General features: G+C 35.5%; 1 protein-coding gene across 1 annotated transcript; it reads left to right on the forward strand.

The window, feature by feature from the left end:
- The first annotated feature begins 1,673 nt into the window (after positions 1 to 1,673).
- Positions 1,674 to 13,710, forward strand: LOC143616406 (kinesin-like protein KIN-13B). The gene is made up of 12 exons (XM_077089241.1): positions 1,674 to 1,956; positions 2,515 to 2,781; positions 3,405 to 3,575; positions 3,728 to 3,835; positions 3,973 to 4,050; positions 4,145 to 4,226; positions 4,302 to 4,461; positions 5,455 to 5,757; positions 5,849 to 6,067; positions 12,081 to 12,447; positions 12,537 to 12,602; positions 13,396 to 13,710. The coding sequence occupies exons 1-12, from the start codon at positions 1,807 to 1,809 to the stop codon at positions 13,570 to 13,572; spliced, it is 2,148 nt and encodes a 715-aa protein (XP_076945356.1). The 5' UTR covers positions 1,674 to 1,806; the 3' UTR covers positions 13,573 to 13,710.
- The last annotated feature ends 3,568 nt before the right edge of the window (positions 13,711 to 17,278 follow it).

The raw sequence follows: 17,278 nt of genomic DNA on the forward strand, positions 1-17,278 counted from the left end.
GTAATGTGCTTTTGTCTCTCTTTATATTTCTCGTATGTTTTTAACATTTTCTACCCAAATCTTAGTAAAAGATGAGCTTTATATATGACTCAATTGTATTAATCGTAATTACGTATAACTATTTTTTAAAAATTAGTGAATACTCATTCACACTGCTATTTTTTCTAACATTAATGGTTGTAGGTAGGCGTTTTGTTACATGACATAATCACTTTTGAAACCCACATTTTCTTGAGACGTGAGCACTCAACGTAGATCGATATTCACATATAAACATATTATATGTCGATACACTGAAGTCATGTACTAAAATAAACCACATCCTAACAAACTATAACTCTCAGCTACAAAGAATGATGTTAACATGCTATTTTTATATTTCGTTTTCAATTATGGAATGATATCTGTATGCTTTTTACAACTGAAAAAAGAAAAGAAAAAACTATTTGCCAGTTACAAGTTTGAGATCTTGTGTGTTGCAGTGGCTCAAACTTAATTCATAAAATGAAACGAGTTTTCGAGACCTTTTTCGAATTATACTGTTACAAAGCTAAACAACCAACCACAAATATGTTTGCCTTTTCTAATAACTTAAGGCAGTTTTTATTATTTAGTATGGTTTCGGTCTACTTTGGTCTAATTTTTTAGTATGTTTTTTTTGTTCAAATTGGAGGTCATATCTAAGTGAAAGCCTAAAGCCCTAGCTTGATTTTACTTCCCTTAAAGACGACCTTGCACCACAACGCACTCAGACCAAACCTAGTAGGTGCTGCTATATGCCCATAGCGTCCAGGCATACCGTCCCGCAAGGCGCTTTGGGGTAAATGTTGGTGTTGGGCGTTTCCTACATAGCGCCTCTCCCATTATTCATCTAACCAAATAACCAATTAGGTTTTTTCCCACATACTCTAACCAATCAAATCTTTTTATTTTTAATTAAATATAGAAAAAAAAACATTAATTCGGTAATGATCAAAGGGGCTTCGCCGTTCTGTTATAAAAAACCCCATGATGACGTAACGTCACATGACGCGAAACACCTCACAAGAACTCCGTCCACTACAACTGTTGTCATAGAGTTTGACTTCGACACCTTTAATTAGGGAAAATCTCTAATATGTCCATTTTAAACAATGTCTCCTCCCTTAAACTTTTTTAGATTCACTTATTTTAAACCAGTAGTTATTTGTCATGTGTAGTATACAGCGTCGACCTTACTTATATACCGTCGGAAGATGGTATATAATGTCCGCCTCGCAAGTATACTGGATCTTAACTTAAAAATTTCTTTTGTAAAAGAATTTATTTTTTAAATCATTTCCTAAATTTTTCTAAGGCCGACGGTATATACCGTCTTCCGACGTTATATATGTAAGGTCGACGGTATATATAACAGTCTGATTGTATGCATGACACATGTCAAGTATCTACTAGTTTAAAATAAGTGAGTCTGACAAATTTAATAGAGGATCCGACGATATTAATCATGGACATTTAGAGGATTTTTGATGGTTACGGACAAAACCCAAAACGAACTTACTCAAAATGGACATGTTATGAATTTTCCTCTTAAATTAATACTTATTGTTGGACCAAAATGGTTACGGTACATAGTGGAAGGACAAACCCAAATCACCACCTACACACACCACCACATGTCACGGACAACTTAAATTCAAAATCAAAACATTGACCACATCAACAACCTCATTGACCCCTGCTACATCATTTCACCTTCAAATTTCATCAGCTCAAAGTATTCAATTCAAATACTTAGGGTTTCAATTTGATCACTAGCTTTTGAGCATGAATGCCGCGGTTGGTAGACACGGCGGACAACAACGATCCGGTGCTCATCACCAGCGTCAGTACTCCGATAACTTATTAGAAGTTACATCTTCGTCATCCAACGCCAGATGGCTTCAATCTACCAATAATAATAATAATAACTTATCTGTACGTGTAGCTGTTATCAAGTTCAGTTTCATTTCCTGTGCTTATTATTATTATTATATTTGTTTAGTCAGATCTGGTTTTAGGTTTTAATATTAGGGGAAAGTTAATGTAAATCAAGTAGTGTAATTACATATACAACATAGTGTAATTACATCAAACATTACATTCATAATATTAATTAAAGGTTTGGATCAAATACAAATTAAATTCACGTGCTAACTGTGATAATCAAGTAGTGTGATTATATATACAAGTAGTGTAATTATGTAATTACATCGTAGTGTAATTAATTACACTACGATGTAATTACACTATGTTGTATATATAATTACGCCACTTGATTCTCACAGTTAGCACGTTAATTTAATTTGTATTTGATTCGAACCTTTAATTAATATTGTGAATGTAATGTTTGATGTAATTACACTATGTTGTATATATAATTACAGTACTTGATTTTCATTTCACAATTAGCACGTTAATTTAATTTGTATTTGATCCAAACCATTAATATTATGAATGTAATGTTTGTTGATTGTTTGTTTGTTAATTGAGTAGCAGGACTTTGGTTACTATGGTGGTGGTGGTGGAGGATTAGGAGGTCAGGGTTCGAGAATGTATAATAATAATAATAATAATAATAATAATAATAATAATAGTAACAGGAGTATTGGTACTCAGAGGTCGTTAAGCAGCGGGAGTGATTTGTTTGTGGAGCCGTTGACGCCGCCGTCGCGTTTGAAGAAGAACGGTGGCGATGATCCCAGTGGATTTAGTCCTGGGTTGTTAGATCTGCATTCATTTGATACTGAACTGATATCCGAGGTATAAAAGAGTCAAGAGATAGGTTTAATTTGTTAGTATGTTTATTGGTAATTAATTGCATGTTTTTCTAGTTGTTTGCATTACTAGATATTATGAGTTTGAGTCATAGTATGTTTAGGAAGTTAAATAATATAAATAGATGGTTAGGGCTATGTGACTGGTGTGCAATTTATTGAATAAAAGAAAGAGTAGTGATCTGGTGTTTGATTGTAAAAACCAATTGTGCTGGTGTTGTCTCCGGGGCCTGATTTCCAACCGGCATTCTTGGATAACTTAATGTGTTCACAGATTTTTATTTATGATTCCAAAATTTACTCACTAGTTATGAAATCTATTGATCTGATCCTTTATTGTTCAATTATCACTTTCAAATTGCACATTTAAAGTTCAAACAGTCCTATATGCAATATCAGTTAAATTCATGTATTTGATGGATTAGTAATAAGTGCTGGCATTGCTAAAGATTTTATAATTGATGCCAAAAGGGGATACTATCAATACTATAATAGCATTTGATTGTATCTGTTTCTGTTACAAATTGGCAAGTTTTTACCTGAAGCATTATCTTCTTTCAATTCATACACGCGGTCACTCTAGTATTTTGTTTATTAATATGCCAACAGATGCCAGTAACCGGAGGAGCTTATGGTGGCAGAAGCTTTGATGACGCAGAGACATATTTTGGGAATAATAAGCAGGCTAGTAAAGCTCGAGGTTTGCCTGATAACAATGTTTTGAAAAGTTTTGCTCCAGAAAAAGAGAAGGCGAGCAATGTTGCTAAGATCAAAGTTGTGGTATGTTGATCTTGTTTCAACAGTTTAGCTCTTTCAGTACGATAATAATTGGTGTATTTTGAAAGTTAGTATCTAAATGATTGATCACTTGAAGTTAATATAGTTATATAACAATATCTGTTTTTTAAAGTGCAATCACGGTTAAATTTCAGGTGCGCAAGAGACCATTAAACAAAAAGGAGTTAGCAAAGAATGAGGAAGATATAATTACTGTGGAGCCACATTCCAATAGCCTTACAGTTCATGAGACAAAACTCAAGGTTAATTGAAATTATCTTGTTTTCAAATAAGTCAACAGTAGTCAAAAACTGCATATAACTGCATGTTTCCCATCAATCTCATTGGTAATTTTGGAGTCATCATTATAACTTACCAACCTAAACTCACCACCCTGTAGGTTGATCTCACTGAGTACATGGAGAAGCATGGATTCGTTTTTGATGCAGTACTAAATGAGGAGGTTTCTAATGATGAGGTAAGTAAAATGTTAATATATATATATATATATAGAGAGAGAGAGAGAGAGAGGTTCATACCTTATAATTCATTAATATTTGTTGTTCTCATAGGTTTATCATGAAACTGTTGAGCCTATTGTTCCAATAATATTCCAACGTACGAAAGCTACATGCTTTGCATATGGACAAACAGGTACGCGTGGTCTGAGTAACATTTATTTTATAAAATGGTACGTTTTTTAACTCTTAACTACAAATTATTGTTCAGGAAGTGGGAAGACTTTTACAATGAAACCCTTACCTTTAAAAGCATCTAGGGATATCTTAAGGCTTGTGAATCATACATACCGGAGCCAAGGTTTTCAGTTGTATTTCAGCTTCTTTGAGATCTATGGTGGGAAACTTTATGATCTTCTAAATGATAGAAAGTAAGTTCTGGGACTAATTCTAGTTATCTGCTTCTTCAAAAGTTAGTTTTATATCCTCTGCAACAGAATATATTATTCAACAAAGATCAATGTGACATATTTACCCACATTTTCATGGTTATATAGCACTTCTAAAAACATACAAATATTACTGCAATTATAGGAGATAAGTAGATTACTTACTTTTAAGTTAACAAATGTTTTATGAAAATTTAGAAGCATTATTATAGTTGACAAACAATAAGTTGTCATTTTTAGACGTGAATACTTCAAAAACGTATAAGAATGTCTGTTTTGGTAATTTTTATCTAATTGCCCTGTTATTAGTTTCATACATGCTGTGACAAAACATATTATTTATAAATGTCAATATTACTCATGTACCTGCATTTGGCATCATGTACATATATATGCGGTTATTTATTATTTTTTTAAAAATTGTTATCGAATATTAAAAACATATTATGTCAGTTTATAAAAATAATAATTGTTATTGAATATCTCTCAAATATATAAAATTGTACTTTTTGGTCATTTAAATTATTACTTCCCTTAGTTTTTGGAATTTGTCAAAAACTCAACAACTTATTATATAACTATTTCAACTTCAAACGGGAGAAGCACATCCGAAGTCCAAACACCCTCTCCTACAGCACATTGTATTGCAATCATCTTATTATGATTATTCATATCACACACATCGGTTTTATTATACCCAGACCCCAGTTAAAAAATATTAATTTGTCAATTTTAAACTCGAATATCTCAATTATAATATGAATGTTTGTTTTGGTTTGGTTTGGTTTGGTTTTATATATTTATTACTTTAATTACTAGAATTTGTCAAACACTGAAAACCAACTGAAAATCCGATTATTGCGAGTCCCAAACACCATCTCCTACTACACATTGTATTACAACTATCTTATTATGATTATTCATATCATATATAACTTATAGTTTTTAAGGAAAAGTGATTTGATTCTTTTGCAGAAAATTGTGCATGCGAGAAGACGGCAGCAAACAAGTATGCATTGTCGGTTTACAAGAATACAGAGTTTCAGATGTTGAAACAATCAAGGAGCTAATTGAAAGAGGCAATGCAACAAGAAGCACCGGAACAACGGGTGCCAATGAGGAATCTTCTAGATCACACGCGATTCTTCAACTTGTTGTCAAAAGATCCGTTGATGAAAGTGAAACTAAACCTCCTAGAGTTGTTGGCAAACTCTCATTCATAGATCTTGCTGGAAGTGAACGTGGTGCTGACACTACAGACAATGATAAGCAAACAAGGTAACCTTTTTATATCATATTTTTGTATATTGATTTAACTATTTAAATTATTGGATATTTTTCAATGTGGGATTTGAAATATGTAATGCAGAATGGAAGGTGCTGAGATTAATAAAAGTTTGCTTGCATTGAAGGAATGCATAAGAGCTCTTGATAATGACCAGGGTCATATTCCTTTTAGAGGCAGTAAACTAACTGAAGTTTTGAGGGATTCGTTTGTCGGAAATTCTCGAACGGTTATGATTTCTTGCATTTCACCAAATGCTGGATCTTGTGAGCATACGCTTAATACCTTACGTTATGCTGACAGGTCAGTATGATTACTTGTATTTGATATTTAATCCCAACTTTGTCAAAGAACTAGCAGGATTAATAGTAAATGACAAAAATGCTCCTATGTTATAGCTTTTGCCAAATGCCACATCAAAATTGTTAGGAACAAAAGGCACACACGAACAAGAAATCAAAGCGATAAAGAACACGAGAATTTTACGTGGTTCGGTTGCGGTGTACAACCTACGTCCACGGGGTAATTAGGTTTGTATTATTTTGGTGATATATAATAACAAGTACAAGAGACTATTTATAGACCGCATATTAGGGCTACTCCCTTGCTAAACAAGCTAGAACCCAATTGGGCCCAATAGGGTTAGGGCCGGCTAAAAAAATAACCTCCCTAACTCCTTTAATATGCAGTTGTCTAAATGTGGGTCCGGGGATACCACATCGCCCAACAATCTCCCACTTGGTGTCTTCGGACCTAGAAATGCACCATCTCTTCTGTACTTCTGTAAATGAAAATCCCTCCTGATCTTCAAACCATCCTAATTACCCTTGTCTCCTCAACATTATTTCTGGAGACCAGCTGAAGCTATGCAAAGCTTCAGCTTATCCAGCACCACACACTTGGTAAACATATCAGCTGGATTTTTAGCACCTGGGATGTTCTTCAGACTGATTGTTCCTTCACTGATCAACCCCCTCACGAAGTGATATCTCATCCCTATATGCTTTGTCTTTCCGTGATACACTGGATTCTTTGCAAGTTTAACTGCACTCTCATTGTCACAGTACAATGAGTAGTCGGGTTGTTGTTTTCCTAATTCTTCAAGAAAAGTCTTCAACCAAACTAGTTCTTTGCTGGCCTCTGCAACAGCCATGTATTCTGCTTCTGTAGTTGACAGAGCCACACTTTTCTGAAGTCTAGACATCCAGCTAACTGCTGTCCCTCCCACTGTGAAAACATACCCGGTAGTGCTCTTGAACGTCCCTTTACAACCACCCAGATCAGCATCTGTGTAACCTCTGAGTATGGCATCCTTTTTTCTGAAACATAACCCCATCTTCTGAGTACCCTTCAAGTATCTAAGTATCCATTTGACAGCCTCCCAATGTTTTTCTCCTGGATCTGACATAAACCGACTAACAACCCCAACGGCATGAGCAACATCTGGTCGAGTGCAAACCATTGCATACATTAGACTCCCGACTGCTGATGCATATGGGACTTTGGTCATCTTCGATCTTTCTTCTTCAGTTTTAGGAGACTGATCTTTGGTAAGCTTCAAATGACTTCCCAATGGAGTATTCCTAGGCTTGGTTCTTTCATCATTCATCTTGAACCTTTCTAACACTTTCCCTATGTATTTTTCCTGGGATAGTGTTAGAGTACCTGCCTTCTTGTTTCTAGTGATGTTCATTCCCAGTATCTGTTTTGCTGCACCCAAGTCTTTCATTTCAAACTCTTGGGACATCTGTTTCTTCAACTTGCTTATTTCCTTCATATCAGATCCTGCAATCAACATATCATCAACATACAACAGTAATATGATATAAGAGTTGTTGAATTTCTTCAGATAACAACAATGATCCATCTGGCATCTTTTAAACCCCGACCTCTCCATGAAATTATCAAACTTCATGTACCACTGTCTAGGCGCCTGTTTCAGACCATACAAGCTCTTCTTTAGTTTGCAGACCCAATTTTCTTTCCCCACAACCCGAAACCCTTCAGGTTGCATCATATAAATGTCTTCTTCAAGATCACCGTGTAGAAATGCCGTTTTCACATCTAGTTGCTCTAGATGTAAATCTTCTGCTGCTACAAGACTTAAAACAAGTCTGATGGTAGTCATTTTCACCACGGGAGAGAAGATTTCATCATAATCAACTCCTCTCTTTTGTTGAAAACCCTTGACCACTAAACGGGCTTTATATCGTTTAGACCCATCATGTTCTTCTTTGACCCTGAAGACCCATTTATTTTGCAACGCTCTCTTATCCTGCGGAAGCTTGACTAAGTCCCATGTCTTGTTCTTTTCTAGAGAGCTCATTTCATCCTTCATAGCATTCTCCCACTGGCGAGAATCCTTCATCTTGACTGCTTCAGAGTAGCTTTCGGGTTCACCGTTTTCTGTCAAAAGAATATAGTTAACTGAAGGATTGGAATGACCGGGACTATACCTTTCTGGCTGTTTAGTAACTCTGGTGGATCTCCTGACCCAATTTTCAGTCTGGTCAGGCTGTTGTGGGATCTCCTCGTCTTCAGACTCTGAACTCCCACTGTCAGAAGTTTCTTCTGACTCATTATTTCCACCAGCTTCAAACTCAGGAACTGTGTCGACTTCAGTTTCTGTAGCGGGTTCCTGAACCGGTTCGGGGATCGGTTCAGATCTCTGGTTTTCAATTTTGAATTCAACCTGTTGCTTCTGAACCCTAGAGTTTGGATTTATCACATCTTTGTACAACTCAGCCTCATTAAATGTAGCATGTTTGCTGCGGACTACTTTTCTGCTTTTCGAGTCCCAAAGCTTGTAGCCCATCTTGTCTGACCCGTAACCAATGAAAACATACTTCTTGGCTTTTGAATCTATCTTGTCAGCATTCGGATCTAGGTCATATGCACTGCACCCAAAAACCTTTAAGTGCTCATAATTAACCGCTTTCCCCTTCCATTCTTCTTGAGGTGTTTTGTAACCCAACGGAACTGATAGACCTCGGTTGATAAGATAGGCAGCAGTTTTAACAGCGTCTGCCCAGAACATTTTAGGGAGCCCTGCATTTATCCTCATACTTCTGGCTCTTTCATTTAACGTTCTATTCATCCTTTCTGCGACTCCATTTTGCTGAGGAGTACCTGGAACTGTATTTATCATCCGAATGCCATGCTCAGCACAAAAGCTAGTGAACTCTGAGCTAATGTACTCCCCTCCATTGTCTGACTTCAAGCACTTTACCTTCAGATCAGATTCAAGTTCAACAGCAGTTTTCCATTTCTTAAAAACATCAAATACTTCAAATTTATTTTTAAGAAAGTAAACCCATACCTTGCGTGTGGCGTCGTCTATGAAAGTCACATAGAATCTCGAGCCTCCCAAGGATTCAACACGTGTTGGTCCGAAAACATCTGAATGGATAAGCTCTAATTTCTGAGCTTTAGGTGCTTTCCCTGTCTTCACAAAAGATACCCTCTTCTTTTTTCCAAAAACACATGGTTCACAGAATTCAGATTCAACCCTTTTAAGATCTGGAAGCTTTCCTCTGGCGACAAGCATCTTCATGCCCTTCTCACTCATGTGGCCGAGTCGTTGATGCCACAACTTTGATAGACTCGGTCCACTCGTTACTGCATTAGCACTACCTGCAGAAACCTCAACCATATACAAAGTACCCCGTTTCTTTCCCTTGGCAATTACCATGCTACCCTTGACGACCTTCCATTGTCCTCCCCCGAATGTTACATCATAACCCTGGTCGTCTAATTGCCCAATGGAAATTAACATTTTTTTCAATTTTGGAATTACCCTGACATCTTTCAATGTCCAAATTGTTCCAAAACTTGTTTTCAAGTCAATATCTCCCAACCCAGTAATTTCCAAGATTTGGTTATTAGCAAGACTTACAGTACCAAAATTGCCCCGTCTGAAATTCTTCATCTTTCTCGAGCTTGAGATAGCATGAAACGACGCACCTGAGTCCATAATCCAGGACTCGACTATATCCTCAATACAGCAGATCAATGCATCATCAGAATCTGATGCTGTTGAGGAGGCAACATTCACTTCTTTCTTGTCTCTGGGTGGTTCTGTACATTGACTTCTGAAATGACCATTCTCATTACAGTTCCAACACTTTATGTCGTTTCTTGTTTTTGAACTCCCCTTTCTGTCTCTTGATTTTGATCTTCCCCTGTTACTTACCCTCTTATCTTTCTTTCTACCTCTTCCCTCAGTACTTAGCAAAGTACTGGATGATTCACCTGCATTCTTTCTCCTGATATCCTCTCCTAGGATCAAGTCACGAATACCCTCGAACGTGAGTTTGGTGGTTCCGGCTGAACCACTAACGGCAGTGACTGTTCCTGACCAACTTTCAGGTAACGAGGACAATAATAGCAAAGCTTGCACTTCATCATCAAATTTAATATCAACAGATAATAACCGGGATATGATAGAATTGAACTCATTTATATGAGAGGTAACAGACGCACCTTCCCGCATACGCGTATTCACTAATTGTCTAATTAAGAATACCTTATTAGACGCGGAAGGTTTCTCGTACATGTTTGACAACGCGGTCATCAAACCCTTAGCAGTGGTCTCATTCACTATATTGAAAGCAACGTTCTTAGCCAACGTGCATCTGATGACTGCTAGGGCTTTCCTGTCTAGATCGGCCCATTCTTCATCCTTCATATTCTCGGGTTTTTGACCTCTCAAACATGGAAGCAAATCTTTCTGGCATAACAAGTCCTCGACTTGCATCTTCCACCATCCAAAATCCTGCCCATCAAACTTCTCGATTCTGATCTTACCGTCCTCAGTCATTATCTTTACCGAGTTTCTAACGGAAGCAACCTGCAATACTGATCAGAACTGTTTGACCTCTTCTGGTCAAAAGACAGATTGTACTGTAGCGCGCACTGTTCACCCGCCGGAAACACTGTAGCGGCGGCGGTACTGTAGCGGCGGCTAGGGTTTCTGATTAGGGTTTGGTGGCGACTGGCGGCTGGGGTTTATAGTGTGATCCTTGCTCTGATACCAGTTGTTAGGAACAAAAGGCACACACGAACAAGAAATCAAAGCGATAAAGAACACGAGAATTTTACGTGGTTCGGTTGCGGTGTACAACCTACGTCCACGGGGTAATTAGGTTTGTATTATTTTGGTGATATATAATAACAAGTACAAGAGACTATTTATAGACCGCATATTAGGGCTACTCCCTTGCTAAACAAGCTAGAACCCAATTGGGCCCAATAGGGTTAGGGCCGGCTAAAAAAATAACCTCCCTAACTCCTTTAATATGCAGTTGTCTAAATGTGGGTCCGGGGATACCACATCGCCCAACAAAAATAATCAACTATAGATGTTTAAAAATTGTATAGTAGATTAAGGGACTTCTTTGTTATTTTGCTACTCTAGACGTGGTAAAAGCTTTGAAGTTAGGGGCATTTTTGTCATTTTACAACTTTTAAAGGTTTTTGCTTGAATTGGTATTAACAAAGGCAAACTGATAATTTGGGGGCTTGTAATGCTGTTTAAATCTTTGGGTGGTCTTAACGTAACTACTTAAATACTTTTAAGTGACCTATATATGCATTATTTTTCCAAATTTCTAAAACTTATAAATTATTATTGTGTTAAATATGATCACAAAAAACAGTATTATTACAATAAAAGTTTTTTTTTTTACTAAAACAGTTTATGAGGCTGCATGCTTTAAAAATCCACTGTTGGGTGATCGAATAAATATTTATGGTCAAAACACATTATTTTTGGTAATGGTCGACTGGCTCAGGCTGAAAGTGCACTATGGACAGCTTTCAACCCGTGTTCTTCTTAAAGTGTTTTTGTTCAAATGAAACACAACCCAAATCAACTCTGAATCTATGCAGTCAATCTCGGTGGTATCTTGGTTATCGGTCCTCATGTGAAATTTCGGTCAGAATATAGGGTACCGATAATATCGGCGATATTTGACCGATATACCACCGATATTCCCGATATCAGTGTTTTAAGTCTTAATTTTCAACTTTTAGTGTTTAATGTTAGTGTTTTGAGTCTTAATCAGTTCCTACTTGCTACAACTGATAGTGTTTTGCAAGTTGCAAAAGGATAATTTGTTAATAGTAGGAGAGTATACTGAATTATTAGTGTTAAAGTGCTATATATATAAATTCTGCATGATATAAAAATTATCGATATACCACCAATATCTCACCGCGATAACTGATATCTCAAATATCGGTCCTCGAACGATATCCGATATTTTTCTGCATTAACTGCTTAGCTGTGAATAACAGTTGTATTGTTAATTAACAGGGTGAAAAGTCTTTCAAAAGGGAACAAAAAGGACACATTAGCTTCAGGTTTTAATTCCAAGGAACCAACAGCAGTGTCGATGTCTACTACTGTTTTACCCCGTGTTCCATCCTATGAAGACAACATGGTTGATTCATATCCCGAACAAGCTGATGAAGACGATTATGATACTACAGAAGAGTTCTATGAACCTGAGCCACAGCAGCCATCATGGAAGAATAATAACACGAGAACTGAAGCATATAACTTCTCAAATGCACAAGATAAGAACAGGAGAATCAATGGTCAAACAAAGTCAAAGGAGCCACCGCCTAAATCTGAATCAAGAAACTTGAACCCTGATGATGAGTTGAATGCCCTTTTACAGGTATACATTTTGCATGAATTTTATATATGACATTGATTATTTTTTTTTGTATTAACATTATGATATGAAAATTTGTATGTTAATCTCAGGAGGAGGAAGATCTTGTAAATGCTCACCGGAAACAAGTCGAGGATACCATGGATATCGTTAGAGTGGTATGTCATGTCATAACGTTTATTAGTGATCACACATTTTTTAGGATGTTTAAAGGAGTAGTTTCACACTATTTTGAGACAATTTAAAATAGAAAGACGGCTTATAATTTTCGTTGGATTTTATTCAAAGTTGGATTTTAATAAACCAAACTATAATAATCCATACTAACAACTTGACCAATGACACATTACCCTCAATTTTTGTTGCCAATAGTAATCTCAATAGCATCCTCGTCATTAGAGGCGCACAAAATACCCGGTGTACCCGACCCGGAACCGATTCCTACCCGTATCCAACCCGCGGGTAGGACCAGGCATAGGATTTCTCCCCGAAGCCGTACCCGGAACCGGAAATGCCCAGTTAAAACCCGACCCCTCCCTACCCGAAACCTGAAAAAAAACCGGTGGAACCGGTCAAATACCCGACTATACCCGGAACTGGTTTTTACCCGGACCCGGTTTTGACTTTTGTTGACCATACCCGGAACCGGTTCCTACCTGGTTTGTGCACGTCTACTCGTCATTGTTTAACACTCGATTTCGCTGGTATATTTATTCATTTCATTTATAATCATCATTGTGAGCGAAATCAATGATGATTATGCCATTGCGATTGCTCTTGGCAAACCGTGTATGGAATCTAAAAAAGTGTCTTTTTATAAATAACTCAAAAGAACCCGTCATAGGAAAACTCACGGAACCACTAATACCCTGTTAACTAGTGAGACCAGCTAAAATGCAACTTGCACTTTCAGTTATGTTTGTATTCATGTTTTATTCGGTGTGATTGTAGGAGATGGACCTTCTGGTGGAAGCGGATGAACCAGGAAACCAACTAGACGACTACGTGGCAAAATTGAACACAATCTTGGCTCAGAAGGCGGCAGCCATCTCACAACTGCAAAACCGTTTGGCGAATTTCCAAAGGCGTCTTAAGGAGCATGATGTTTTATTTTCATCCGGTAATTAAAGTGTATATAGGATTTTATAAGGTTTGGTGTTTGTGTTTGAGGCATATGTTGGTGGCATGAAATCTATTTATTTATGTGGTGGGGGCTCTATACAGTGTTTGGGTTGCAACTTATTCATACACCCTGGTTATGGTCATATCTTGTCATTCATCATTGTTTGAAGCTTTGTAAAGCTATATGTTGCTTTGTAAACTCTATAAAAATGATTAAATTTTAATTTGTTTTTTTTACTCTTTACAATACTTGATTTAAATTTTAAACCACATGGACTCATACTAATCATAAGAAAGGGTAAACTAGTAATTTCACCTTTTCCATTGATGGTAAGTTAATGTTAGGGACTCAGGTGGTTCATTTTTAAAACCACATGGACTCAACTAGTTCATTTATTATTTCTGGGACTCTTTGTGCTTTCGTCCTGAAACCACAATGATGCAAAAATTATATTTCTCTATAAATAAATCAGAATTTAACTAATTATAAATTATATTCAGGACAAAGATGCAAAAAGTATATTTCTCTATAAATAAATAAGAATTTAACTAATTATAAATTATAAATTGCTATAATTTCTTTTTTCAAATTCTTACTAAGAAGTCATGTATACCCTATTGAAATTTATTCTCATGTTAGTTATAAATGACCAATAATTTTATAACCATTTTAGGGAATATTTGTCGACTAATTATTTTTATCTTACGTTTCTCATTTGGTTATAACCAAATCAATTAAACAAGTAACTGTTTTTGCACTCCATAACCAGTTAAGAACCGTCGCCTCATTTTGACTTACGAGGGCTTGACCTCTGTTCGTGTCGGGCTCTTTTTCTAAAACTCGAGCTTGGCTTGTGAGTTGTTTTTCAAACTTGGCTTTGCTCATTTATTATATTCATATTTACTTTTTTTTTATATATATTTTATATACAAAAAACCTTAAACGAGCCAATCAAATGTAATTTTTGGGCATTTAACGTATTGAACATTGTTTAGCATTGCTATTTGTGGGATTTTACTGGATATGGTTGTTGTTGTAGCGTATTGAACATTGTTTAGCACTTTTGTGTTTTTATTCTGATTTTGTGGATCATGACATATTTTGATTCAATTGTTTGGCATATTAATAAAGTAAGAAAAACTCAAAACAAAAATATTATCAATCTGAGAACTAGCTATCTTTTAACTTCTATGTATACTGAAGTAATATAAAGTAATAACTTGATTATGGAAATAATTAAAAATCTATAATATATATAAACGAAAACAGTAAAATCCTAGGTGTCGCGATGTGGTCGCTCTCCCTTTTTTTGGAGTCACCAGATTTCTTTTATTTTTAAATGGAGGCTTCTCATGCATTTGACCCGAATTCATGGGTATGGGTCTAATCAAACCCGTATATTTCTTAAACAGGTTATAACATCTCATTAAATTAAAAACTAATCCCACCAAATATTTGATAAAAAATCCTATAAAGTAGGGATATACTAAAAATTAATATGTTATTTATTTAAAAAAGATATATATTATTTATAATTAAAAAACCAATTTTATAATAAAAAAAATAAACGGGTCTTGGGTCGCATCAAACCATATAGCTTTTAAACCGGTTTATAACATCTCATTTATTTGTGAAACAATTTATCATCAAACCATAAGTATATTATTAACTTTCATACAATAAAAAAAATAAAAATTCAAAACATAAATAAATATTAGAAACAAATAACATAAAACAACCCTCGTAAATAAACGAAACATTTAAAAGCTTTATTATTGTTTCTTACATTTACTCAAGTCACCATATTGTTTTATTTGTAAATGAAGACTTCAAGTGCATTTGACCCGAATTCACGGTATGGGTCTCACCATGCCTAGATAACCTTAAACGAGTTATAACATCTCACAATTTTAAAATAAATTTTACCAAGTATTTGATATGCAAATCTTATAAAGTAGGGATATACTAAATATTAATATCCAATTTTTTTAAGAAAAATATATTATTTATAATAAGAAACAATTTTATAGTAAAAAAAATAAGCGGATCATGGGTCTCACCAAACCTATAGCTTTTAAACAGGTTATAACATGTTATTTATTTGTAAAACTATTTAATCATCAAACCCTAAGTATAATATTAACTTTTTTATAATACATAAAATTAAAATACAAAAAAAATATGAATATTAGACTAGAAAAAGAAACACAACCCCGTAATACGGGGATAAAAACTAGTTTTAATTATAAAAATAAATTCAATGAAGTGCCAAAATTATATTGCATACATACATAAACTATTGGTTAATCGTAAGGATTGTAATAATTAGTATTTAAACAAATATAAATTGGACTAAAATAATTAACAAAATACTGTATTTAATATTAAAGCTTAACAATTGTTATTTTCATATTTTAAAGAAACTAATTATAAAATTATAATCAAGTGTGTCAAAATCATGATCCCACCGACCCAAAATGAAAATGATTACCACATTACTAACCACCATCACATCTTAAGACAAATTTAATGGAATTTATATCAACTTTTTATTCTTAGGTTATGTTTGTTTTTGTTTATAAGGTCTATAAGAGTCTATGTCTACGGGCGCGCAGACATAAGCTCTTGAAGACGGTTTGTTTTTTTTTTAAGATCTGAAAACTGCTTTTATGGTCTTAAAAAATAAGTTTTTTTCACCATCTTCACACTTCTTCACACTTATTAATATCATACCAAATACCAACACCCAATGTCCAACACCACCACCACCCACCATCCGCCGCCACCACCACCACCCACCGTCTGTCGCCACCATGGTGATGTCCAAGTTATTCAAGAAGAAGAAGAAGAAGAAGAGGTGCATAAGTTTATAAAGGGGCGGATAGTGGATGGCGATGGCGAAGCTTAGACATACGTGTTGAAGGGGCCAGACTCAATATGTATAAAAAAAAATTCATAGATTATAGGGAGGCAGGCTCAAAATTTCGGTCGGAAACGGGTGAATTTACACCATGTATAAAAATTTCCGGCTGAAAAAGGATAAATTTACACCGCCGAGCGAAAAAACGGAGGAGGCCGAGCTCAAAATTTCTGCCGGAAACGGGTAAATTTACACATAAAAATTTCCGTGCGATAAATGATAAATTTACACTACCGAGCAAAAAACCGAGGGGGGCGGGCTCAAAATATATTACTTGGCCGGAAACGGGTACATTTAAACCATGTATAAAAAATTTCGACAAAAAAAGGATAAATTTACACTACCGAGAAGCCCTGACCCCAACTAAGCTACGCCCTTGGTGGATAGTGGTGGCAGCCGGCACTGGTGATGGTGATGGTGATGGTGATGGAAGGGCGAAAGAATGAATGAAATGAAAAAAAATAGCGGTGGTTATCAGGCGGTGATTGTTGTAGTGGTCAAACGATGATGTTAAAAAAGTAGAATGAGAGTGTAATGGAATAAAAAAATAACGGTAAGAAATTGTTTTTTTTTTAAATGAGAATTTGTAATAAAATATTACTGTACTACCCCACACACTCGCATGCGTTCAGCTTCGACAACACACTACTTTAATTACTACACCACCACCACCACCACCTTTCTTTTTCTTTCTCCTTCATCACTAAATTAATTCTATACTAAATAATTAAAAAAAAAAAAAAACTGTTACTTGCTTTACCATTCTAATAATAATAATCATTGGTGTCTCC

Source organism: Bidens hawaiensis, unplaced genomic scaffold (assembly GCF_021521415.1).
Source record: "Bidens hawaiensis isolate Kalapana, Puna unplaced genomic scaffold, B.hawaiensis_p1.1 tig00047129_1, whole genome shotgun sequence".
In the NCBI taxonomy this organism is placed as follows: domain Eukaryota; kingdom Viridiplantae; phylum Streptophyta; class Magnoliopsida; order Asterales; family Asteraceae; genus Bidens; species Bidens hawaiensis.